This window comes from Sphaerodactylus townsendi, linkage group LG09, assembly GCF_021028975.2.
Source record: "Sphaerodactylus townsendi isolate TG3544 linkage group LG09, MPM_Stown_v2.3, whole genome shotgun sequence".
Taxonomy (NCBI): domain Eukaryota; kingdom Metazoa; phylum Chordata; class Lepidosauria; order Squamata; family Sphaerodactylidae; genus Sphaerodactylus; species Sphaerodactylus townsendi.
Genome location: NC_059433.1, coordinates 25,430,452 through 25,446,488, shown reverse-complemented (window position 1 = coordinate 25,446,488; position 16,037 = coordinate 25,430,452). Strand labels below are relative to the sequence as shown.

The 16,037-nt window shown below is 44.1% G+C and overlaps 1 protein-coding gene across 1 annotated transcript; it reads left to right on the top strand.

Moving 5' to 3' along the window:
* Nucleotides 1-943: 943 nt before the first annotated feature.
* BPHL (biphenyl hydrolase like) lies at nucleotides 944-16,013 on the top strand. The gene is made up of 7 exons (XM_048508042.1): nucleotides 944-1,301; nucleotides 4,527-4,630; nucleotides 7,697-7,863; nucleotides 9,425-9,578; nucleotides 10,030-10,161; nucleotides 13,532-13,655; nucleotides 15,700-16,013. Exons 1-7 carry the CDS (start codon nucleotides 1,192-1,194, stop codon nucleotides 15,785-15,787), a joined length of 879 nt encoding a protein of 292 aa, XP_048363999.1. The 5' UTR covers nucleotides 944-1,191; the 3' UTR covers nucleotides 15,788-16,013.
* Nucleotides 16,014-16,037: the final 24 nt, after the last annotated feature.

The window sequence follows — 16,037 nt, the reverse complement described above, 5'->3', positions numbered from 1 at the left end:
CAACTCTTCCAATGGGTGAATCACGACCCTAGGAGGGTTTACTCAGAAGCAAGCTCCATTGCCAGCAACAGAGCTTACTTCCAGGTAAAGGATTGCACTTTAGTTCTTCGTATGAAAATCAGTGGGGTTTAACAGTGCTTAACAGGGTTACCTACACTGCTTCCCCAAAACTAGGTCTTAGGTTTAATCCTAATAATCAAGCCCAGCAACTCAGGCCAGCCTAAATGTGTGTGGAGGGGGGGGGGGGCTCTATTTGCATGTGCCCACAGAGAGGGCTCTAAGTGCCACCTCTGGCACCTGTGCCATAGGTTCGCCACCACTGCCCAATGGGGTCTCCATAAGTCATCTGTGACTTGATTACACTTTCCACCACCACTGTAGTGTTAGGACACGACGGTATGATAGCTATTTTTTTAATGGCCAAACACAGCAGCAGAGGTAGGTAAAATGGTAGGCATCAGAGAACAGAAAATCTGCATCTTCCCAACCACATGAGGGGCAAGCCTGCTTTGATTCCATTCTGTCTGGAAAGACTGGAGCCAAGCAGGTTTGGGAAAGCTACAGAAGGAGAATAATGGAAGGACAACGTGATGTGCATACACCGGGGAAAAAAGCTCACTCCAGTTTGAGATCCAGGTCAGGAGGATGAAGCAAAACACTTCAGAGGTGTATCACAATGAGAAGTCTGTAACAGTGTGTAACACACTTCCCTCTGTGATACACCTCTGAAGATGCCAGCCACAGTTGCAGGCAAAACGTTAGGAACAAGATCTACCAGACCACCGCCACGCAGCCTGGAAAACCCACCACAACCAGTTCCTACTAAATGTTTGTTACCATGCATGCTGTTATCCTGTTGAAGCAATTACTTAGCAAGCCACAAGGGTGCAGTCATTCTACTGGTTTTAAATTTCCCCCAAATCTCCAACAGATTTATCTTGCCAGGGATCTGCTGGGTTACATAAACCCACGGAAATCTTTTCCAACTTTGCGCGGGGGCTTTCTGGAAACATCTGAGGCGCCTTGGCGTGAAACCAAGAAACGAGCCTTTGCCGTTTTATCCGAGACGATGCACAGCCGTGCTTCCTCCAAACCCGTGGCTTTCCGAATCCAACCTTTCGAGGATAACGCAGAGGGCGCGCGCAGGGCGGAGGCGGAACCAAAAGCAGGCCCGGCAGAGGAGGGGAAGAAATGGCTCGCCCGGGAGGCGGAGGGCAGCTGCTGAATCGCCTCCTCTTGCATCTTTCGCAGTCCGCCCGGTGGGCTGCAATGAAGCCCAGCCGAGAGGCTGCTTTGCACAGGTCAGTGCTCCTTCCGGCCAGCCTGGCACTGCCAACAGTTTGCTGGGAGGGAGAGGGCGGCCGACGCAGTTGCGCTCAGGCCTGGCAGAAGGGGGTTCGTGCACGGGGCTGTGGGAATGCAGTGTGCAGCATGAAGTTTGGGGGAGCAGGTGTTGGCCGGGCTGGGGGGATCGATTGCGCTGCTTGTGTGCAGAGGCGTAGCTACCATGGGGACATCCGGGGACAAGTGCCCCGGGCGCCACCTTGTGGTGGGCGCAAAAATTGCAGGTTCGTTTATGGCTTTTTCTATTTTTCAGGTTCTTTTCAATTTTTGGCCTGCAGGGGGTGCAGTTTCTAGGCTAGCGGCACCAAAATTTCAGGGTATTGTCAGGTGACTCTCCTGATGATACCAGCCAAGTTTGGTGAAGTTTGGTTCAGGGGGTCCAAAGTTATGGACCCCCAAAATGGGTGACCCACATACTCCATTGTTTCCAATGGGGGCTAATGGTAGATGTGGCTACCCTTTTGAGGGTCCATAACTTTGGACCCCCAAATCAAACTGCTAAGCTCTAGGTATCATAAGGATAGTCTCCTGCTGATACCACCCAGGTTTGGTGAAGGTTGGTTCAGGGGGTCCAAAGTTATGGATCCCCAAAAGGGGTGCCCCCATCCCCCATTGTTTCCAATGGGAGCTAATGGTAGATGTGGCTACCCTTTTGAGGGTCCACATAACTTTGGGCTTCCCTGGACAAAACTTCACTAAACCTGGGTGGTTTCATCAGGAGAGTCTCCTGAAGATAGCCTTCGAGTTTGGTACTGTTGGCTTAAACATTGCTCCCCTGACGGAGCCGCCCTCAAATTTTCCCCAGGTTCTCCTCTTTAAATCCACCTCCTTTGGATTTAAAGGGAGGAATCCTGGAGCTCCCTAGATTTAAAAAAAACACATTGAAAGTATTGTTGAAGGCTTTCAAAACTAGATTCAACTGGTGGTTGTGAGTTTTATAGGCTGTGCGTGGTTTGGTAGATCTTGTTCCTAACGTTTTGCCTGCATCTGTGGCTGGCATCAGAGGAATTATCACAGAGAGAAGTCTGTTATAAGAGAAGGCTGGACATAGTGTATAATAGACTTCTCTCTGTGATACACCTCTGAAAATACCAGCCACAGATGCAGGTTGAAACATTTAGGAACAAGATATACCAGACTAAACACTTAACTAAACTAACAATAACCAACGTGAAAATGATACTGTTTGGGATGGGGAATCTACCCTGAAACAACATCACTTTCCAATGTTGTTTAAACTAAGGAGCCCAGAGTGTATCCCTTAAAAGATTGGATTTAAAAGGAGGAATCTAGGCTCTGTAGTTTAAAGCAACACTAAAAGTGATGCTGTTTCAGGGGTGGATTCCCCGCTAACTAAAAATAGCATCACTTTCAATGTTTAAACTAGGGAAACCTAGGTCATCATTCAGATTTGTGTGTTGGGGCATGTTCTATAATGCGATGGTGACTTTGAGATGACCTGGTGCAAAAAATGTTGTTTGGTCATGGTGGGGGAGGGACGCTGCCCATATTGGGGGGGGGGGGCGCAAAACTCAGATTTTGCCCCGGGCTCCATTTACCCTAGCTACACCCCTGCTTGTGTGCAAGGTCAGGGAAAGCTGTGGGGTCCTTCCCAATCCCAAGGGAGCACGCAGGGTCGATTTGGCCCAAACTGGCACCGTCTGAGCTTTCCATTTGCAGGCGGAGCTTTTCACTGCACGCAGCAATGCCTCTGAGGCTTTTGAGCAGTTCCCTGTTGCCCTTGCTATGCCAGGGGATCCAGGTCCTTCTCGTTTCCAATGGAGCTAAGCATTCAGCTGCCTCTGTGCATGTTCAGTGCCTCGAGTCGAGCGTATCTTTGGTTTCAAAGAAATACATCACAGAACGTGGAGGAGAACATCAAGAAAATCCTACACACGCTGTCTTCCCATGTATCTGTTCTGTTCTGAGAAACTCGTATGTTTCCGCATTAGAATATAGTCCTGAACAAGTATGAGAATTATCATTCAATAATGCACCAAATAATGGTTTTAACAAGGCAGTTTCATGGATAAGTCACATGGTATACCTTTCCTGGACTGAACTAATTTAGAGGGGGATTGCATATTTCAATACTACTTTGCATAAAACTAAAACAATACCACACATAGAAAGAGAATGCGTGAGAAAGACTCCCTGACATACTAGCTTTTTAAAAGAGGCAAAGTCCATGTGTACATGCATGCATTTTTCCACCTACAATCTAAAGTGAAGCAATCCAGAACTATTCATGCCATGTGCTTTCCACTGCAAGTTCAGAGTGGTACACTGTACGTTTTTCTCAAACAAATTAAGCAAGCTTTGAAATTGCTTTTTGTTCACAGGAACTGTTTCTGATGTGGCTGTTATGGGTTTTCCGGGTTGTGTGGCCATGGTCTGGTAATTTTTGCTCCTAACTTTTTTCTGGCATCTGTGGCTGGCATCTTCAGAGGCACGCCCCAGTAAGATGTGTGATAGTAGCAGTGATAGTCACAAGATAGTCACAAGAAACTCCTGTTTCTTTACTGCATTTGTTAAAACTACTATTTTGTGCATTATTCCACAGGGTACTTTGATACAAGAGCATTCACAGTTCATTGAATGACTATCTTCAAACATTCAAATGGGTAGGGGGGATTAGCATGGGAGATCATTGTGTGTGTATGTTCACCACACAAGGCGAGGCAAGCCAGCTGCCTGTTTTCAGTCTCTCATCTGTGCTCAAGCGAGCGACCACAATCAGATTTGCACCATCCCCTCATCTGAACAGCTAAGATTTCGAATAAACTGGCGTGGCCAAATACCCGCTTGTACTAACCACAAACCTTCAGAATGAAGAGCCCTTAATCTCCAAATTGGTTTGGACATTGCTTCTTAGTTCTTTCCATCAGTGGTGATTGACTTCAGGCCTAACTTGTAAAATGTACACAAAATTGAGGTGTGTAGAGCTTGGCCCGTTGTTTCTGCTGCAACAGTTCCTGATGCTCCATTTTAAGAATGAAAGAATGACTTGTGCCTTTAGCTAAAATGCCGAGATCAGGTTGTGTATACGATATTCCCATGTGCTTACTTCTCACTCCTTTGGAGATCAGCCAGTCAACACATACTACTAATAGCTGCACATGTTTTTGTAATAAACAACAATATTGAATAAATTTACTTTGGCGGGGGACTATTTTTTCTAGCGCTGCAGTGGCCTCAGGTAAAATCGAAGTGAATGGTGCCCACCTGCACTATCAGCAGACAGGAGGTGGAAATCATGCCGTCCTGCTACTTCCTGGAATGTTAGGTTTGGACCTTTTGAATTCTGTACAACTTTTCAGTGATTTTCTCTGTCTCTCATATGTATACCAGGACAGAACTTATAGTTTTCAGGCATTTCTTACAGCCATTTCTTACACATTTGAATAATATTGTAGGGTAGATCCTACAAGGTGGTGAGTAAAGGGAACCTGCGAGATATAGGTAGTTGGTATCACCTTGACAACACCTCTAGCACAACTGGAAGTGGCATCCTCACAGCAGCAGCAGCCCCGCCATTTTTCTTCCACCATCCAACTGAGCATCTACAAGAACTGCTAATGGGGGACAGGTCACATCTCCATATTCAGTTATAGGAAGCAACATCAGGAAAGAACCTTGATCTGTATGTCCTGTTTCTTTGGCCCTCCACAACAGCTGGTTGGCCACCGTGTGAATCAGGATGCTGGGCTAGATTAATCTAATTCAGCAGGGCTCTTCTGTTCTTAATTCTCCACTTTTATTGCTGAATTGTTTGAAGTGTTGTTACATTAGAATTGAAAGTGTGCTGAAAGAGGCATCTCTTATTGGGGTGGACAGAAACACAATGTGTTCGACAGCTATCTGGTTTTAGGTCTTGGAAACTTTTTTTAAAAATTCTACAAATCATGCTCACCTGAGACAAAATTAAAAGGATGAGACTACAGTCAATAATTCCTTTTCCAAACTGTGTTCAACTTTTTGAAAAACTATTGTCTGTCTCCTTTCACAGTGCCATTAGTTCAAATGTACTACTTTGCTTATTTAGAGCCCATTTGCTTATTTAGAGCCCATGTGTGTCCATTTTATAGACACACATTGATTTCACACTGTGTGAAAACAGTGAATGATGGTATGGCAGGCACCACTTTGCTGCTTGGGAGGGCATTTTAGGAGGTCGTCCTCCTGTCCTTCCTCATTGAAAGTACTAGACATGAAGATTCACCTTCTCATGAAGCATAAAGCACAGAAATTAATTGATGGGTCAGTCAGCAGTAGCCTTTATAGTGCAGTTAATTTCTATTCCCTCAATATTAATTTTGATTTTTTAAAAATTGTCTTTCACACTATTTGTTTATTACATTTATATCCCACTCTTTCCTCAAGAGGCTCAGGATAGCTAAAAGGCATTATACTCGTTTTTCCTCACAACTTCCCTATGAGGTATTTAGGCTGAGAGACAGCAATTAATCTAAGTCCCACCACCATAAGCTTCATGTGTGGGCTGAGATTTGAAGCAAAGTTACCATAATTCTAGTCTGACACTCACTGCTGCTGCCCTTTTCTAGGACAATAAAAGGACAACAAAAGTGAAGGTATTCATGGTGTTTTTATGTACTATGAGTCTTCATTTTCATACCTATTATATTGACTTTTGGAATGGCTTTGGATGTGTCACAACAGGTTAAATTAATGCTTTTGAGTGTGAACCAAGAGCTTCCAATCATGTTTACAATTTCCACCTCCCTTTACTGGTGGATACTAAACAGGCAGCCCCACCCACGAGCCGGGCACCTGACTGGCTGCCCCCAAGAGGCTTCTCGGTGGTGTGGGGAAGCTCACAAAGTCAAAAAGTCTGCCTGCAGCCAAGTAACCTCTATGGATGTCAGTAGAGTTACGCTGCCCAAAAGGGTGACTTAAGTTTGATGTATGGGCCGGTGGCATAACACTGGCAAAGGCTGGGAGGGGATCTGACTAAAGTAATCTCTCCTGGCCATACCCTGGCTTGCCCCCTTTATGCCAGTGGTGGCAGCAGAGGGCGGAGGATACTGGCATGGCATCCAGCATGGCATATTGGGGGAGGGGGGCACGGCTGCTGAATGCCAGCGGAATCATCCATCCACTGGGGTTAATGCCCCAGGAAGGTGAATCCACTGACACAGCAGTGCACTGCACCCACAAGTGGATTCACCCTCCCCCTTTGATTGGGACTCTTAATAAACAAACATGTAAGCAGTAGGAATCAAAGATCTGCTCTACCATGTATAAGGAAGTCATCTTCAAGTGTGCATTTTTGTGCGTAATACAGAGGTAAAAATTCTGGAAATTCTAAAGTTTGGGGGGGGAGATCTTTCTTTCTTTCTGAAAAAACACAAAGATTTTATGGGGGAAATTACACTTATAAAGTTGTGAGGTGTGTGTGTGTGTGTGTGTGTGTGTATGTGTGGTGTGTGTGTATAATAGTTCCTTTCTTACCAAGCCTTCTGGGAAATATGTTTCCCCCTTCCACAATTTCTAGAAATTTTACATATCTAGGTCTAATACCAAAAGGTTGTCCAACACTAATGTTATTGTTTAAAGCAATTTGTACTTTTTAAATTAAATCAAGAAATGAATGTTCTGTTGCTAAAGTACTGTCTTCAATATATAATATTAAAAAATTAGTTTTACTGTAGTTTTTAAAGAGAATTTTAAAAACAGTTGTAAATTGTCATTAATTCTGTTCGTATGGACTATTTTCCATTTGTTACAGATCTCTAATTAATAATTTACAAACACTATCTTTGTAAGTGACCCATTTTGTGGTATAGAGTATTTCCATCACAGTACTCTCAGAAAGAACAAGTCAGCCATAAATCCAGATCAGCCCTTCAGTTTATTTATTTAAATTAAGCTATTCATTAGATAGCTATGCACTTATTTAGCAAACCATTTCAGATTTATAACATTTTATGTTAACATGAGATCACTTTCAGAGCTGCATAATGATGGGTGAAAAATGAAAAAAAAAAACACCCTGACCTTTTCAATATGTTACATAAATGACATTTCAAGGAATGCTTTTGTGGCCTAGCAACAGTTAGAATTACTGTGGTGTATGAGAGAGCATTTCCCTGATGAAAGATACTGTCATAGTATTGATTACCCATAGTGCACCAGTGTTTATTCCCTCTAAGAGAATCCCTATCCAAGTGGCCTATGTCCACTGTATTGTGTCAAGGCCAGATTTCCTTCAACTGAGAAGATACTTAAGCATCTTGGTATTTGGTACTAGATGTAAGATAGAGTTTTAATTTTACAGCATACATAACTACTTACTGTTACACAATCATCTTGCAATTTATCTATATATTAGGAAGTGGCCAGACTGATTTTGGACCACAGTTGAAGTCTATGAACAAGGAGCTCTTCACAATCGTAGCCTGGGACCCTCGGGGATACGGAAAGTCTATCCCTCCACTTCGAGAGTTTCCTCCTGATTTTTTTGAAAGAGATGCAAAGGATGCTGTTGACTTGATGCAGGTAAATATCTTTTCCAATAAAGAACTGATGTTTTGAAACAGGCTTCTGAAAATCTGCTGTCTGTTGCCTGTGTTTGGAGGAGATAAATCACAGGGTAAGAATAAAATCTGAGAACAGGCACACCTTAAAAACTCACTGACTTTTCCAGGGTATAAGCTTTCCTAAGTCAAATGGTGAAGTGAGCTTTGACGCATGAAAGCCTATACCCTTGGGAAATTTTGCTAGTCTCTAAGGGGCTACTGGAGTCAAATTTTGTTCTACTACTACAGACAGACATAGCTACCCACCTGAAACTATTTTTGCGGTAAGAATAGTGGCAAAGGGAGAACCAACAATACTTTTCACTCTGTAAGTTTCCTCTACTCTTAATTTGCACATGCCTTGATCCATTGTCATGTGTAGTTTGGATTTAATGTTTAAGACTTGAATAACCCAGCCAATAACCTTTCTAGTATTTTTAGCCTTAAAACCCAAGGGGCAGTATTCAACTCTTCCCCACCCCATATATATTTCTGAGTCTGCACAACGGTATACATGTGAGCTCCCAATAGTACTAGTATCTTCCTTCTTCCTTTGTCTCTGCCTATTGTGCATCACCATTATCTGGGATGGAAGCCTTTCAGTACTTTCCACACAAGCGCTCAGCAGGGTGGCTTTTCCCAGGGCTGCTTGTATAGGATACAAGGCAAAATTAAGCACAAGAGCTATGACAGCAGAAAGAAATGATCTTGTGGCTTTTTTATTTTTATAAATTAGTCTCAGTATTAGGTATGATCTTGTCTACAATCCTGGTGTTAGGAATGGCCTTTGCCTTTCCTGGCCTCAGCCATCGAGGCGCCACAAGGCGGTGGGTTTCATATCTGGGAGAGGGAGTATCGGTTCTGCTGTATGGGGATTGATCTATGCTTTACATTGTAACCAGTTCTCTGATGTGTTAACGGATCTGTTCTCTGTTTCATCTCTCTGTATGCTTGTAATGTAGATAACTAGACTAACCCTGGTGGGAAGGGGGAGGAAGGAACCCAGCGGGAGACGACTGCTCTGTCTGGTGTTTCCTTGCTTGCAAGCAAGGAAACGCCAGAGCAGGCAGGGGTAGGGAAGAGCTGGGGCCACCCATGACGCCGGGCATATGCCTGTGGGGCGCCCAGCAGGCTCCTGCTCACCAACCCGCCACCGCCCATTGTCGCCCTCACTCACTCATTCATTAAGCAATCTTTGGAGCATTGCCCTTTTAAGAAAATCATAGAGACACCCTGCCCAAGCAGCAGCTTCCCTGAAGTCGAGCCTCAGATCCTGCGGGGAAAGGAGGGAGGGAGGGAGGGAGGGAGGGGGACGACGGTCTGTGGTGGTGCGGCAGCGGTGGGTGGCTTGCATATAAATCGAGGAGGGCTTTTTCGGCACAAAAAATGTGCTGAAAAAGTCAACTTATATGTGAGTATATATGGTACTACTAAATCCCTTTGATTTGATGTTGCTCCTGAAGAAAGATCTGCCTTCAGATAAAACCATATAGTGGTCCAAGATGTCTGATTTTTACATTCTGTTTTGCTTTACAAACAAGGCACTGAAGTTTCAGAGGTTCTCTCTGTTAGGATGGAGTGATGGTGGAATAACAGCCCTTGTTGCTGCAGCAAAGTATCCACATCTTATCCACAAGATGGTGATTTGGGGAGCCAATGCCAATGTTACGGCAGAGGATGTGAAAATTTACAATGGTAAGTATCAGAAGAATGAAGGCAGTGTGCAGCAAAACTCAGATCTCAAGTCTTCTTTTCTAAAACAACTAGAAATATCTCAGAAATTGAAATAATATGAACGCAAGTCACTGTTTTCCATACATATTGGAAAAGGTTTTACTTTTACTTAGCTGTGTTCCTTAATATTCAAATATACTGTGAGCAAGAGTACTCCACTGTATTTACAATGTAATGTGATAGAATAAGCAAGCTCATATTTATTACAATATTTAAACATCTACAAAATGTGGAGTGCTTATCTAATAATATTCAGATTCAGAAACCCTTATCAGTCATATACAGCATGGGGACAAAAAGAAAAAAAAGGAAAGGAAAGAGTAAAATCTGATAATATTATAGTGCTTAGGTGGGCGTTTTACAATACACTGGGAAAGGCATTATTAATGCACAGATTCTATTAATATATTAGGTATCCGAGATGTTTCCAAATGGAGTGAAAGAACCAGGAAGCCACTGGAAGAAATGTATGGATATGAATACTTTTCGAAAACCTGTGAAGCCTGGGTGGATGGAATCTCTCAGTTCATGCACAACCCAAATGGTAAGAAATCCCGCAACATAAAATTGGAGCAGCAGGAATGGGGTTTAGTCTGTCCTTATACGAAACTTAGGCTGCACCTCATTTTAACTCATTTTTTATGTATTAAATATCTTTGTTTATTGTATTTCCTCCTTATGGAATTGGCAGGACTTTTTTTATAGAGATGAAAGGGCAGTAAAATAGCAAATGAGGTACAATGTAATGATGCACATTGGGACAGTTCTTTTTTTAAAAAAAAAACTTATTTTGCATTTAATTACATAAATAAAAATAACAAAAATAAAACCCCTGTAACTATAAATATACATCCTTCTCCCTCCCCCTTTCAGGTTCCTTGTTTTCATCACCACTAAGGAAACAGATTACTTCACACACACAGAGAGAGAGAGAGAGAGAGAGAGAGAGAGAGAGTGCGAGAGAGAGTGTGCGAGTGAGTGTGCATGCGCACGCCAGGACCTGGGAAAGGGAAACTATGGGGAAACCTGCTGTGTGGAAGTCCCATGGATACTGTATTGGGAGCTGCAGTCGCAATGGGTCAAACACATAAGCATAACCCCATCTGGAAAACATCCTAGATATGCAGCTGGTCAAGCAGCAGAAGGACTGGGACTGTAGTGCCGCTAATTAATTAATTAATTAATTAATTAATTAATTAATTAATTTTTGGTTTTATATACCGCCCCTCCCCCGAAGGGCTCTGGGCGGTGAACAACACAATAAAACAATAGTTACAATAAAACCCCATTAAAACAGCATTTATAATGTTACATTGGCATCCAATCAAATGGAGACGTTTAGTTCTTCCCGTCAGCACTGTTTCCTTGATGAGAAATATAGCACTCCCAGCTGCTTTATTTATTTATTAAATTTATATCCCGCTCTATCCGCGCTGGCCTGGGTCACAACACAGAAATATACGACAAAGAATGATAGCCCAGGAGGGCAAGGAAGTGCTATTGTGCCTGTGTCCTTTTCTCTGTCTTGTAGTTTAAAGCAATCTAGTGAGCTCTTCTGGGTGGGGAACAGCATGGGTGGGAAAGCATTCCCCACCCATTGCTCAGTCTTGCTCCGTATCTTTTTCTCCCCCACCAGCTGCTTCTTGCTGCTAATCCCACTATAATAGGAATCTTGGACTGAAAGGCAGTTTAAAACATTACATGCCACCCCTGAGAGGCAAGGCGTTTAAGCCCTGGGAATAGGAATTGATCAGGAAAGGAGCATCTCTCTGGTCCCAACCACTTCATGCAGGCCTAGCTGTATTAAGCTGAAAGGACCGCGTGAGATGGGAATGGATTACTTGTATCTTGATCTGAAAGCTGATATTTACCAGTAATATCCAATTTACCTGTAATAAATATAAAACCATTCAAATTACAAGCAACAGTCTAAATGATATCATAAGAACGTAAAAGCCTGTGGGATCAGACCTCATCTCTTAGGCTTAGAAGCTCAACCTTAGGAATCAGGCGAGAGTGCTGTCAACAGGGTGTTCTTAATATTATAGTCCAGTGATGGCGAACCTTTTTGAGACCGAGTGCCCAAACTGCAACCCAAACCCCACTTATTTATCGCAAAGTGCCAACCCGGCAATTTAACCTGAATGCTGAGGTTTTAGTTTAGAAAAAACCGGTTGGCTTCCTCTGCCCCACCCGCTCAAGCAGGGGCCAGCCTGCTCTAGCCTCCAGCAAGTCCCGCTCTGTGCCTCTCTAGCATCTCTGCCTCCTCTGCACCCCTCCCCCCTGGGCAGCAGCCACTCGGAGCACAGGCACCAGGCCCGCCAGCCGAGTCCTCCCTACTCACCGCGGTGCGCGCACACCTTGCTCAGTGGCCAAGGCCAGCCTAGATGTGTGTGTGGGGGGGGATGATTCCCCCCCCCAACTGACAAACTCTGTGTGTGCGTGCCCACAGAGAGGGCTCCGAGTGCCACCTCTGGCACCCGTGCCATAGGTTCGCCATCGCTGTTATAGTCCAACCGGGAACTGGAATTTGAAAAAGTCTTGACCCTAAAATAATCTTAGGCCCATCTAGGCCCATACCTTTCTCTAAGAGCTTGCTGAATGGTCTCAGAGGGAAGTGGCATGCTACCAAACTGTACTGAAGCGCTTCTGTTTTCCAGTTCAGTATTACCTCCTTAAGTACAAATGAAGGTTGCCTACCTATGTTTCTCCAGCTCGTAAGTCAATCATTGCCAGTTTTAGTTAAAAAGCAATCAAGATTCAAGACTAGTTTCTGCCTCAGACGGGCTTTCCATCCAAGGTGCCTTCTCAGTGGCAACAGCTTTCCATGGTTCAAGGACATGGAGGCTAACAATGTACTTCCAAGCAGAGTTATATCCTTTTTAGCCCATTGACTTCAGTGGGCTGAGAAAGGGTGAAAATCTGTTGAGGAGTGCACATGGCAGACATTATCGCCATGTTTTAATGCAGGGGTCTTCAAACTATGGCCCCCCAGATGTTCATGAACTACAATTTCCATCAGCCCTGCCACTTAGCCATGCTGGCAGGGGATGATGGGAATTGTAGTCCATGAACATCTGGAGGGCCATAGTTTGAAGACCCCTGTTTTAATGGCTCAATTTTCCCTTCCTAAAAACCCGTTGGGTTTGTAGCCCTCCAGAAGCTCCTCAGACATTAATCTGCCGTGATTTTGAATTATAAAAAGTATAGCATTGCCAAAAGTTTTGCGCTGTATTAACAACACATTTCTTTTAAAACCTAGCCAGATTTTGTAATCGTTCTGCTTTGATACGGGTTACAATATCCTTGGATTAGGTTTACCTTATTGAGCCACCATGTTAACATTAGCTAGTATTTTATACATTTAGATCAGAGGTCTGCAACCTGCGGCTCTCCAGATGTTCATGAACTACAATTCCCATGAGCCCCTGTCAGCATGGTCAGTTGGCCATGCTGGCAAGGGATGATGGGAATTGTAGTTCATGAACATCTGGAGAGCCGCAGGTTGCAGACCCCTGATTTAGATGTATAGCCTATCCAAATTGCAAAGGCTTAGGGGGGATGTCCCAGCATCCATTTTGGCCTACAGAGGGCTTGAAGGCAGTCAGGGACATTTGGCATTTGCTGCCTCCAACCCATGCTGGCTACAAGTCCTCTGGAGGCAACGTGGTAGCGATGCCGACTCCAGCTGCCTCAGCCCTTTGGATGGGGCTGTAAGAGGGAACAGGTCTGACCTAGCAGAGTTATTCTTATTCTACTCCATATGCATAGATAACATTTAGATTTTAAAATGAACACCTTGGATGTTACTTATTATCACTTTATTTGCATACCGTAGCCTATGATTTGTATTAGCCAATATGCCCTGGTTATTGTTTAGAAAATTAACTTTTTCCCCCCTTTCTCGCCTACAGGTAGTATCTGCCAGCCTTTACTGCCTCATATCAAGTGCCCAACATTAATAATCCATGGAGACAAAGACCCCCTGGTGCCACGCTTTCATGCCGAGTACCTACACAAACATATCGAAGGGTCGCAGTGAGTTAACTACTTAATAATGAGAACGAGTGTGGTGTAGTGGTTAAGAGCAGATGGAGTCTAAACTGGAGAATCGAGTTGGATTCCCCACTCCTCCACATGAGCAGCAGACACTTATCTGGTGAACCAGATTTGTTTCCCCACTCCTACATTTCTATTGGGTGACCTTGAGGTAGTCCCAGTTTTATCAGAACTCAGTCCCACCTACCTCACAAGGTGTGAGAAGGGAAAGGAGTTTGTAAGCCCCTTTGAGTCACCTTAAGCGAGAAAGGGGGTTATAATCCATACTCCTCCTCTTCTTAATTTCATTATGTTTTTAAAACATTGCAAAGAGACTAAATGTTCTTTATAGTCATTCTTATGTAGCCAAGAGTCCATTTTGAGGACTGCTTTTAGGATCTCTTTGTAGCTCTAGTCGGGAGAGAGTAATCCAGTGTTGTCCCATACAGTGAGACTGCCGGAAAGGCTGTTTAGGGCTGCTGTCTGTGGCATAACACGCTCCATCTAGAGCAGTGGTGGCGAACCTTTGGCACTCCAGATGTTATGGACTACAATTCCCATCAGCCCCTTCCAGCATGGCCAATTGGCCATGTTTTGCTACAAGTTCTCCAATTGGCCATGCTGGCAGGGGCTGATGGGAATTGTAGTCCATAACATCTGGAGTGCCAAAGGTTCGCCACCACGGAACTAGAAGGACCCAGGTTCAGCATTTCCCTACCACTATCAGACCAACCTTTTACTTCCTTCAAACAGCTTGACCTCTCAGTGTCAGTCTAGGTCAGTGATGGCGAACCTTTTTAAGACCGAGTGCCCGAATTGCAACCCAAACCCCAGTTATTTATTGCAAAGTGCCAACCCGGCAATTTAACCTGAATGCTGAGGTTTTAGTTAAAAAAAAACTGGTTGGCTCCCTCTTCCTCAGCCCCACCCCCTAGAGCAGGGGCCAGCCTGCTCTAGCCTCCAGCAAGTCCTGCGCGCACCACTCTGTGCCTCTCTAGCATCTCTGCGTCGTCGTCCCCAGGCAGAAGCCACCTGGAGCTCAGGCACCAGGCCCCCCAGCCAAGTCCTCCCTGGTCACCATGGTGCATGCATGTCGTGCTCAGTGGCCCAGGCCAGTCTAGATGTGTGTGTGTGTGGGGGGGTGATTTTCCGCCCCCTGCATTATGAACTCTGTGTGTGCGTGCCCACAGAGAGGACTCCGACTGCCACCTCTGGCACCCGTGCCATAGGTTCGCCATCACTGGTCTAGGTAATGGTAACAAGGAACACTCACAAGTATCTTTTTCTGCTCTGGGCAAAAGTATTAGGAAGTACAAGAATAAGTCTTACCGATTTTCATTTCAAAATTTTACTACTGTTCATGTGAAAGTCAGAGATAAAAGTTAAGGAATAAAAAATGAGCTGTGTTAAAGAACGTTTCAGTGATTTTGCTGTGATACAGTGGGCTGGATTCAGCCAGCTTTTTCACCCTCCCTCCTCATGCTCCTCCTTACTACACTTCTGCATTATTTTGTTAAAAATCGAATTTGTGTGCTCAGTATCGCTGCAGCTGTTGTGCTGTTGCTTGAGGAAATGGAGTTCTTTCTGCTCAGTCATTACTGGATCCACCTCAAAGAACTGTTTGTGGGTCTGAGAAAAAGCCTTATGAAACACTCAAGCTTCTCAGCAAAAGACGTGTGCAGCTCATAGGCTCTGAATAGTGTTCTCTTGTCAGCTTTGTCCCCCCCCCCCTCCTTCACTTCAAAGGCCTTGATACATTCACGTGCCTTTTTGCCAAGTATAAGCTTGTACTTAAAAATGTTTTAGGCTAAATCAAGCCAGGCCTTTAACAATAGTGGCATAGAATTTCAAGTAGCTGAACAGCAGCCTTGACAGATTTTCATTGTTGCAACAGATTACAAGCAAGATCTTCATTAGCTTGTTGTTGTCAATTTCCGATTAATTCTGGACTGCACTCGAGAAACAATGGCAGGTGTCTTATTTAAGATCACCCTACTATTTTGTACACCAAGAACTCACTCACCACTTGTTGTTTTTTTTTCAGGTTGCATTTTGTGCCTGAAGGAAAACATAATCTACATGTACGTTTCGCGGAGGAATTTAACAGAATGGTGGAAAAATTTCTTAACTAGGATGTTTGCTCGGTATTTAAGCAAAAGCCTAGCCATACTGCTAGTCAAGGTGCCAATGTAACTCATACCTAAGGGAATAAGGGTTGGAGGGCAAAGGGAGAAATCAAATGTCTTTGGCTTTTGTTGACACAGGGGGCAATGAATTCATCCTATGTCAGCTGGCTTAGTATACGAAAGAAGCTGTTGTTTCTTTGACAAAATCAGGATTAAAATCAGATATGGACTTCAAAGAAGCTGTGTTTGAAAGTTC

What these genes read in the sequence shown, in the direction of transcription:
- BPHL (XM_048508042.1), top strand. Translation starts at nt 1,192, where the DNA reads ATGGCTCGCCCGGGAGGCGGAGGGCAGCTGCTGAATCGCCTCCTCTTG. An exon ending in GCTACTTCCTGGAATGTTAG is followed by an intron (nt 4,631 to 7,696) that starts GTTTGGACCTTT and finishes TCTATATATTAG; the next exon opens with GAAGTGGCCAGACTGATTTT. An exon ending in GTTCATGCACAACCCAAATG is followed by an intron (nt 10,162 to 13,531) that starts GTAAGAAATCCC and finishes TCTCGCCTACAG; the next exon opens with GTAGTATCTGCCAGCCTTTA.